The sequence below is a fragment of the Hyperolius riggenbachi genome, chromosome 11 (assembly GCF_040937935.1).
Source record: "Hyperolius riggenbachi isolate aHypRig1 chromosome 11, aHypRig1.pri, whole genome shotgun sequence".
NCBI lineage: Eukaryota > Metazoa > Chordata > Amphibia > Anura > Hyperoliidae > Hyperolius > Hyperolius riggenbachi.
Window position 1 is genome coordinate 249,015,171 of NC_090656.1, and position 10,531 is coordinate 249,025,701.

The 10,531-nt window shown below is 47.2% G+C and overlaps 1 protein-coding gene across 1 annotated transcript in view; it reads right to left on the reverse strand.

Moving 5' to 3' along the window:
* Window positions 1–8,908, reverse strand: part of SLC1A2 (solute carrier family 1 member 2) — a 216,880-nt gene extending 207,972 nt beyond the window's left edge. Inside the window, exon 1 of the mRNA XM_068260521.1 lies at window positions 8,533–8,908. Coding sequence (XP_068116622.1) covers window positions 8,533–8,549 — 17 coding nt within the window. The 5' untranslated portion in view covers window positions 8,550–8,908. The remainder of the gene's footprint in view (window positions 1–8,532) is intronic.
* Between the last annotated feature and the right edge of the window lie 1,623 nt (window positions 8,909–10,531).

Sequence of the window (10,531 nt, forward strand, 5' to 3'; positions counted from 1 at the left end):
ACAGCTGTAAGCAGCTATTTCCTGTCTGTGAACATTGTTACATTGTGGCAGTTTGCCAGGAGTACCATGGTCCTCAGAGCTTCTTGTGGGAGGGTTTTAACCACAATATCAGTCATACAGCGCCCCCTGATGGTCTGTTTGTGAAAAGCAATATATTTCTCATGTAAAAGGGGGTATCAGCTACTGATTGGGATAAAGTTAAATTCTTGGTTGGAGTTCCTCTTTAAAGTACAGGAGTACTTTAATATAAAAGAAACGAAGTGTAAAGGTTTGGACAGGCCAAACATGTCTCCAGAGCTAAACCCTAATGCGCATCTGTGGGTCATTCTCAAACGGTAAGTGGAGGAGCGCAAGGTCTCTAACATCCACCAGCTTCATCATGGAGGAGGGGAAGAGGATTCCAATGGCAACCGGTGACCACCAGAGAGTAGGGATGGTCGGAAATGCCAATTTCCGATTCCGTGGTAAATCCGCATTCCGCCATTGCCAAATACCGACTCCGCTTTCCGCTACCAATTTCCGCATTCCGATGTGGAATTTCCGCCGGAAATCGTGGAATTTCCGCCGGAAATCGCGGAAATTCCGCCCGAATTTAACATCTATTTTCTCAAAAACTATAAGGTCTTTTTGAAAACTTTTTTTTGCATCTTGTTCAGGAGATTCTGTTTAATAAACCCTGAAAATTTCGTGCTAAAGTCGGCGGATTTTTATTGTAATGTAAATGCAGAAAATAGGCAGATGCAGATTTTCTGCATTTTACATTACAGTAAAAATCCGCCGACTTTAGCGGTTAATAGCAAAGCCCCCGTAAGACCTAGAAACACCAAATTTTCAGGGTTTATTAAACAGAATCTCCTGAACAAGATGCAAAAAAAGTTTTCAAAAAGACCTTATAGTTTCTGAGAAAATTGATGTTAAAGTCGGGCGGAATTTCCACGATTTCCGGCGGAAATTCCGCGATTTCTGGCGGAAATCCGCCTAATGCACTTGCATTACCGATTTCCGCATTCTGATGCGGAAATGCAATTTCCGATCGGAATTTCGGAAATTGCATTTCCGCGGAATCCGAATGAGCATCCCTACCAGAGAGTTAAAGGATAACTGAGATCAAATTTATTAAAGCATTTATACTTACCCGGTCTTGCTCCATCATAGGGCACCGTTCTATTGCACAGACATCAGAACCCTCCAGGTGACGGGAGCGTGAAGAGGGCCAGTACACCACGACTGAGCTGACTGGAGGGAGAGACCGGTCTAGCCAGCGGATGATTGGAGCGGACCAGGAGAATGGATGGAGAGAATACCAATATCAGGAAGAAAAAGAAAAGGAATACCGGGCACCTTCCGTTCTGGTTCTTTATTGCAGTGGATACATCACAGGTTGCTTGTCAATGATGTATCCATCATTCAAATCATGCGGTGGTGGTGTGATGGAGGTGGGGGGGGGGGGGGTGTCGGGCACCAGTTGGGGCTTGCGACGGCCGCTCGCGTCTCGCCGGACGCTTGGTCACGCTGCGCTCCAATAACGGTTATTGAAGCGCAGCGTGACCAAGCGTCCGGCGAGACGCGAAACGGCTGTCGCAAGCCCCAACTGGTGCCCAACACCCCCCCCCACCTCCATCACACCACCACCGCATGATTTGAATGATGGATACATCATTGACAAGCAACCTGTGATATATCCACTGCAATAAAGAACCAGAACGGAAGGTGCCCGGTATTCCTTTTCTTTTTCTTCCTGATATTGGCATTTACAGTCTTTTTTCATCCAAGCCGATGTGCACACGTTCCAGCCCGTGGATCCAGGAAGCGTTGGTGAATTGGTGAGTGTAAATTTGTCCCATCACTCACACTGCTCCTAGTGTTGTAGGGAGTGCCACTTGAACTCTTTTTTTTTACTGATTATCCCAGAATGGATGGAGAGAGCCAACAGCCTAACGGGGGCTGAAGGAAGCCCCAGGTTAGTATAAATGCTTTAGTAAATTTGATCTCAGGTACACTTTAAAGAGACTCTGTATAAAAAAAATGCCCCTGGGGGGTACTCACCTCGGGAGGGGGAAGCCTCTGGATCCTATTGAGGCTTCCCCCTTCCTCCTCGGTCCCACAGTGGCCTCTGTCTGGCCCTCGGAAGGCACAGCCGCCAATTTGTCAGGCTGGGCAATATTTACCTTCCCTGGCTCCAGTGGGTGGCGCTGTTGCAGGCAGCTCTCCGCTCGTAAATAGCCGATCCCAGTCAGGTCCGCTCTACTGCGCAGGCTCAGGAGACTTGTGTCTGCACAGTAGAGAAGACCCGACTGGGATCGGCTATTTCTGCCTATCTCCGAGCCGAGAGCTGATACTGCGCCTGCGCGGGAGCCGGGAAGATAAATATTTACATCCCCGCTGTTCAGGAAGCTTTAGCACTGCTGCCGTGGGACACAGGAGGAGGGGGGGGGAGCTCGATAGGGTCCAGAGGCTTCCCCCTCCTGATGTAAGTACCCCCCAGGGACGTTTTTTCTTAATACAGATCCTCTTTAAGGACACTCTGAAGCCATTAAAAAAACTGCTTTTCATCTCCCTATTCTCTTCTTCCATATCAGCTAAGCTGATTAGCCGCATCCCAGCTGCAAAACGAGGTCTGTAACCCCCCGAACCCCCAGGGCAAAAATCCACGACTTTCTTGGTGGTGGATTTTGCTGCCTGGGGAGCCAGAGCTTTGGGCTGTAGCTCTGCCTCCAGTGAAGTCAATCAGCGCTGATCTGCGCCTCTCCCCGCCCCTCTCAGTCTTCTTTCACTGAGAGGGGCGGGGAGAGGCGGCGATCAGCGCTGATTGACTTCATTGGAGGCAGAGCTACAGCGAAAAGGTCTGCCTCCTCCAGGAAGTAATGGGTGATTTTTGCCCGGAGGAGTTCGGGGGGCTACAGTCCTCGTTATGCCGTGGAAATGTGGTGAATCATCTTAGTTGATATAGAAGAAGAGAAGAGGTAAAAAAAAGCACTATTCTTACAGGCTTCAGACTCTCTTTAAGGCTAATTTCACACCAGGATGTTGCGTTAGAGGGGGTGTTAAGGTCGCATAACGTCCCCCTAACGGAACGCCTGGTGGTGCTGGATCTGGACGTCAGAGTGAGCCGCGTTGTGCAGCTCACTCTGGCGTCAGTGATGCCGTGATGCGCACTCTTGTGCGCATGCGGCATCACGTGGTCCCGCCGGCCAATCGCCGCACAGAGCGGCCGCTCCAGGAAGTAAACACTGCACGTCACAACGTGCAGTGCATATTAATTAGCCATGTGCCTGGCCGCTCTCCGCTCCTCCCCAAGATTACTGAGCATGTGCAAGCAGTCTAACGCGGCTCAGCCGCGTCTAAAGTACTGCATGCAGTACGTTGCCTTGTGACGCAGCGTTACAATGTAACGCAACGTGGGCACTGTGAACAGCCCCATTTATTTTTCATTACTGTGCGGTGGGCTGCGTTACAGGCTGCTCTAACGTGCGCCTGTAACGTCCCACTGTGAAACCAGCCTAAGGCAGTGCTGGAAGATAATGGTTGGTAAACAAATTATTGACTCTTTGGGCAGAATGTTGGCATTCTTCACTTAGGGGTGAACTCACCTTTGTAGCGGTTCAGACATTATTGGCTGTGTGTTGAGATATTTTGATGAGACAGCAGAATTACCCTGTTATACAAGCTGTACACTGACTACATTGTATCACAGCGTCACATCTTCAGTGTTGTGCCAAGAAAATATATAATAAAGTACAGCTAACTTCCCATTATCCAGAACTTTTTTTTAATTTTTCTTCGGGTTGGGGGAGGAGGGTTGCAGGGCATAAATGAGCATCCAGCACCGTCTTCTACCCTTCCAGTAGCTCCTAGTGGCTTTCCAGTGTCCGGGTACGGCTCCCAGTGTGTCACTTCACTTGATCAAGGTCAGGTGCAGGGCCGGTTCGCTCATGAAGCAAGGCGAAACACTTGTATCAGGCGCGGAGATTACAGGGGCAGCATGTTTGTACTGTGTGTTTACACTTACAGCCTGCAGTCAGAGTAGGAGGAGAAGCGAGAGGAGAGCGAGGTGAAGAGGTCATCATTGGGGAAAAGCAGCTTGTTGTGCTGTGTGAGGAGTCTGACAGTGAGTGAGGAGGGGGGAGGCAGGAGAGCAGCATTGGGGAAAAGCAGCTTATTGTGCTCTGTGAGGAGTCTGACAGTGAGTGAGGAGGGGGGAGGCAGGAGAGCAGCATTGGGAAAAGCAGCTTGTTGTGCTGTGTATGGAGTCTGACAGTGAGTGAGGAGGGGGGAGGCAGGAGAGCATCATTGGGGAAAAGCAGCTTGTTGTGCTGTGTGAGGAGTGTGACAGTGAGTGAGGAGGGGGAGGCAGGAGAGCAGCAGTGTTTCATTTGACTTGCACAGCAGAAGGGAGGAGGTGGCACTGCTGTCCTGACTGAGGAGGAATGGAGTGGCTGAGGGTGAGCAGTGTGTTTATCACAGACTCACAGCCAGCCAGTGTGATGTTGTGTTGAGCTGCAGCATGTCATGTGAGAACATTAAACAGGTTTGTGCTTTTTCCTCCGGTTGCTCAAGCAACTGGCAAGCACATGTATCCGGCCATGAGGCGATCCCCACCGGTGCCAGATAATGGGGGTCTTGCTGTATTTACAAAAATTGTGAGATACAATATGTATATGTATACACACACACATATTATTATGTTTGTCCACTAAGATCAGAGATCAGCACACACTGCAGCTAGATTACTATCAGTACAGGCACAGAGTAACAGCTTATACTGTACACACTGGATATAGCAGGGATCAGCACACACTGCAGGTAGTTTACTATCAGTGTAGGCACACAGTAACAGCTTATACTGTACATTCTGGGGGCAGCAGAGATCAGCACAGATTGCAGCTAGTTTACTATCAGTACAGGCACAGAGTAACAGCTTATACTGTACATACTGGAGGTAGCAGAGATCAGCACACTGCAGCTAGTTTACTATCAGTACAGGCACAGAGTAACAGCTTATACTGTACATACTGGAGGGAGCAGAGATCAGCACACACTGCTGCTAGCTTACTATCAGTACAGGCACAGAGTAACGGCTTATACTGTACATACTGGAGGCAGCAGAGATCAGCACACACTGCAGCTAGTTTACTATCAGTACAGGCACAGAGTAACCGCTTATACTGTACATAATAGGGGTAGCAGAGATCACTCAGCACAAACTGCAGTTAATTTACCATTAGTATATGAACAGAGTTCTAATTTATACCGGGCAAACTGAGGTAAAATGTCAATATTACTTTAAATCAGTAAAGCAATTATATTGCATTATTGATGATTATTTTTTTAAGTACACTTAATTAACACTTTAAGCCACATACTTGCCAAAGACTCCCTTCATTGAGATAGCGGCGTGTCCCCTTAGACCTCCCTATCCCCTGGTGAGTCGTAAAACGGCGCAGATGCGCTGAATATTCGCTGACACAGAATAAAACTGGACGAAACACTTCTGTGTTCCCAGCCAACCCCTCCAATATCCGGAGCATCATCTGCAGCCCGCTGCCACCGCCAGGCCCCAGGGACGCGACTTATCTGTCGGCGAGAAAGTAATTCAATCACCGAAATTGCGATGGTAAAAACGTATTAATCTGAGAACGATCGTGCAGAAATCCTCCGGAGACGTCTCCTGGCTGCCACAAGGCTAGAATACTCCATGCCTGAACAGCTGCCAACACGGGAGGAAGACATTATTTCACAATTACGGAAGCGTCGGTCGCAGCTGACCCCGGACACGAAATTGTGTTAGGCTTCAATTATCAGCGCGCTCGCTATCATTTCTCGTATTAGGGAAATCTTTGCATTTATTCATGAGCTTGCATTGGGCGGTCGATAATCGTCATGGCAACTTCGAGACCCGATCGTAGGAAGCTAACTGTCACTGTGGCAGTTTTCCTTTTTACGACGTTTGTTTATGTTCCGTACGCTGGAAAACGATGTGATCAGAATGTCCATGGCGAGTTAAAAGTTATCGGCCAGTTTATATAATTTGTGTCACCTGGACGGATCTAGTGAGCTAGCAGCTGTCGCATTTCTTTTTTCCAAAAACTTTGAGGAACCCACAGAGACGAGGGGGCCAAAGCAGCGTTACGCTCTGACGCCTCGATTTACGCATGTGATCTTATTGGTTTATGCACGTGGAGCTTTGCAGCTAAAAACTGAACAGCCGTTAAAATAGCGCATAAAATGAACGGGCATTTAATAGGTGCAATGTTTGCTCATACGCTATTAAGGTGGGTATGCGCAAATCAGGAGGGGGGGCCGTTCAACCAGAGAAATCTGACCGATTTTTGATTGAATAATGTGTAAGATCGAACCAATACACCATACACTTATGAACGATTTTTAAAAATAAAATTAAAAAAAGGATCGAATAAAACATTTAGTTTTCGTATTTTTCAGATTTTTTCCAACACATCATATATTTATTGATTTACAATCGATCATTTTGATCGAAGAAAATCAATCAATTTAGTTGAATCGTATTTGGTCACCTTTATATTCTGTGGTATAGCCTAACGCTGTTTTGCAAAGAAACCCCAAAACAGCAGCCAACCTACCGGGATGTGATTGGCCAGATCTTGCAATGGTCTGACTCGTCAGGATCGGACAGAATAGGCGTGAGCAGAGCAACACATTTCTCCAAAGTCATTCTTGAAATTTACATCTTTTGTTGATGCGCAATTTCCCCCCAAATTTAATGGATAACCACCCCCTGTTTATCTCGCCAACCCCCTGCTCCTTCCTCTCCCAATAAGCGTAAACCCGAACGATGAGCCAAGCCTAACGTTTGTGTTTTGTTTCAGCTGTAGGCAACCAATCACATTTTAGCTTCGTTACATTAAAATCATAGCATAAATTTACTTTACTGGCCGCCACGAGTAACTGCTAAATACGTTATTCTTACCATTTTCTTTGTTAAAATTTCTTAATTTTGTGGCATAACTGTTTCGTTAAAAAAAGACCTCACAACATTTAAATGCACTGAAGCCTATTGGGTTAGGGTAGGGGTAGGGGGGAGGGTTAGAACAATTTCAGGGTTGAGAAATGCAGCACAACAACAACCATGCAAAAACATCTTGCGAGCACTTCATTGTAATACAAGAACCTGAATATACGTCAAGAAAAGCCCCCAGGGGTATACAACACAGTGAGCCTGCCTTTTCAAAGTGTGGGTGGGGCCTCCAGTGATTGGCTGCTTAGAAGAGCTATGGGGGTGGCCAGTGCTACAAGGACGACTGCCCAGACAATGGTTCCAATTCTGAATTTGGTAAACAAAACAAAAAATTCTTCATTTTGTCCAATTTGAAAGCCCATTTTTAACATCGAAAATTGGTTTTGCCCAATTCTGAAAGCTCATTTTTGTTTTTTTCTTAAGTTGAAGTTGGTCTCACAAATTTTTGACAACCCATCCCCAATCAATACTCTCACCAGTGTAACGAATGCCAAATATTGGAGATGTATCAAATCGATTCTCGACCTCAATAAACCGGCCTGTTTGAGGAGTCACGGACGGGGCCACCAAAATTCAACAAAGCATTCTTAGATTTGCCATCTATGTGACAACACTGATTGGATGCCCGTGCGCACCAGTCATGGCGTCATCACCAGCGGCTTTCACAAGCGTAACACCAAAGCGATACAGACATCCTCCCTTCAATGGCAGTACCTGAGCGCAAATTTTGCCCTGACTACCGAGTGTTGAACTGCCTACAAAGACAACGCCGGCGTGACGATCAGACATCCCATCAATTGGGATGAAGACAATATTTTTCTGCATTTGTCCAAGCTTGGACAGTTGATGGTAATATCTTTTCCATAAGCTTCAGCCACCTATTTTTACCATGAGGGTGTATTCAAATAGTGTACGAAAAAATGGACTGCTACAAATCAACGCTACATGTCTGGAATTCAGAATAAAATTTGGTCAAATGCTACTCTACAAAGTACAACTGTCTGGCTTACAAAGTCTTCAGGCATCATGTCAACGTTAGGTCTGTTCAATAGGCAGCAGAGCATGAGTTCCAAATTTCGGTTGAGTGACAGTGATTTCAGTCTCCGTACCAAGAACAATGAATGAATCCTAGCCAGCGATCCCGAAACAAGTGCATCAGCGAATTGACACAAAAAACAAGTCCGACTGATCAACAGCCCCCCTGTCAAGCCACGATCAAGCTGTGTCTGGAGGGGACCAGTCACAAATCCCCCCCTTACAAGCCCGGGATCTTTTGTCTAGCCAAGACACAATGAAGACGGCTAGCTGTTGACAACAAAAGCCCCTTTAATTCACGAGTGCCTCCTGCCATCCTGCCATTCCTACACCGTAGTCAACAATACAACCATCTTTTCTCAATGAAGTGTCTAAGCCAACGCATGTCGTGACCCACCGTGCTTGCCAATCGCTCGGGAGGAGGAATTGATAAGCCGATTTAGTTTTCAGCCCTGGAAGGAGGCAGCCATGCAACGATACGAACTCAAAGCAAAGACCCTCACCTTTCATTGGTCGTCATGGTTTCTTGGGGGTCTTCTGTCTTCTCCAGCAAGCCCGTTAGGACTGGGTCACTTTAATCTTTGGGAAGTCCTTCAGTGGTGACATAAGATACTAGAAATTTAATCCCGGTAGTCCCAACTGGAAAAAAAAATCAGAAAACCCCAAGCGAGGAGGAAGAGGTTCTGAGATGAGCACCTGTGTTTAGTCCAATGTCTCTCCAGCATCTAGACCTGATGTGACTTAAGGGCTGCACTGCCTCCCCTGGTGGTAGGAGTAAGCTCCTCTCTGACTGATGCCAGGGGGTGGGGGGGAGGTGGACTTGTGGGCTAGCTTTGATCTTTGCTTTCTCCTCTTCCAGGAGCTGTGTGTGCTGACCTGCTGTTGCTGACTACTGTGGGATTGAAAGGTTTTAGTCCACTAGCTGTGGATTTGCAGTCTATCCCGCTCTATTTTAGGAAGGACTGACATCACTGGCTGATGCTTCTCTCTGTTTTAAATCCTCAGCCTTCCCCTAAGAGCCGAGATACCGTTCAGGGCTGGTCGGTGGGAGCTGGGAATACGGAGCCTTTGGAATAACGCTAGTTATTCTACCTCCGTTTACACTCAGGATCGTCAACGGCTGAAACGCAGAGAGTGCAAAATTCACAACATATTTAGTTTATGCTGATAATAAATGAAAAAATGTAAAATAATAATTTTTAAGGCTAAAAAATGACAAATGTTTCGATGGTAATCGAGGCTCATTTTCCCGTCTGCGGTTACCGACACGTTGCGTTTTTATACCTTTTTTTTTTTTTTTTTTTAAATAGCAGCCTGAAACAGAGAAATACAGAGAGGATGCCATTTTTATTCAAAAGGCAAGCTGCTTGGGTGTCAGCACAGTTTTCTGGCTCTGTTGGTTTCTGAGTCGCACACCAGGAACAAGCATGCAGGCGGGGGAGGAGAGGGTGGAGTCAGAAAATGTATTGTCTGCGTACTGATTCTGGGTCAGTAATTCTGCAGACTACATAGGCTGGGAACACACTTAGCAGAAACGCTAGCATTGCGGAATACACAGCATTTTTGACTGCAACGGTAGCGAATGGGCCGCATCAAAAAACGCATATTAAAAAAACACATATGCGTTTTATAACGTGCGTTTTTTAAAACGCTGGTTTTGTTGCATATTTTTCAAAAACGAGCATAATGAAAGTCAATGGTAACGCAATGTAATGCTTTTGTATGCATTTTTTTTTCAAAAATAAAAAATTCTGATGTATTTTCGCTTCCTGTTGTCTTCCTAGGGATTTGCATAAAAAGCAATAGAAAAACGCATGGGAAACGCATATGCGTTTTGTATATGCGAACCACAAACACGTTAAAATGCATGCAAAACGCAAGAAAAACGCATATGCAGAAAAAAACGCAAGCGCACTAAAAACGCACACAAAAACACACATGACATAAAACATGACCTTTCACGCACCGCCATGTGTACACCCAGACAGTCAGGCTGGGAGCTCCGGCCATGTGTACACCCAGACAGAGTCAGGCTGGGAGCACCGGCCATGTGTACACCCAGACAGAGTCAGGCTGGGAGCTCCGGCCATGTGTACACCCAGACAGAGTCAGGCTGGGAGCTCCGGCCATGTGTACACCCAGACAGAGTCAGGCTGGGAGCACCGGCCATGTGTACACCCAGACAGAGTCAGGCTGGGAGCACCGGCCATGTGTACACCCAGACAGAGTCAGGCTGGGAGCACCGGCCATGTGTACACCCAGACAGAGTCAGGCTGGGAGCACCGGCCATGTGTACACCCAGACAGTCAGGCTGGGAGCACCGGCCATGTGTACACCCAGACAGTCAGGCTGGGAGCTCCGGCCATGTGTACACCCAGACAGAGTCAGGCTGGGAGCACCGGCCATGTGTACACCCAGACAGAGTCAGGCTGGGAGCACCGGCCATGTGTACACCCAGACAGAGTCAGGCTGGGAGCACCGGCCATGTGTACACCCAGACAG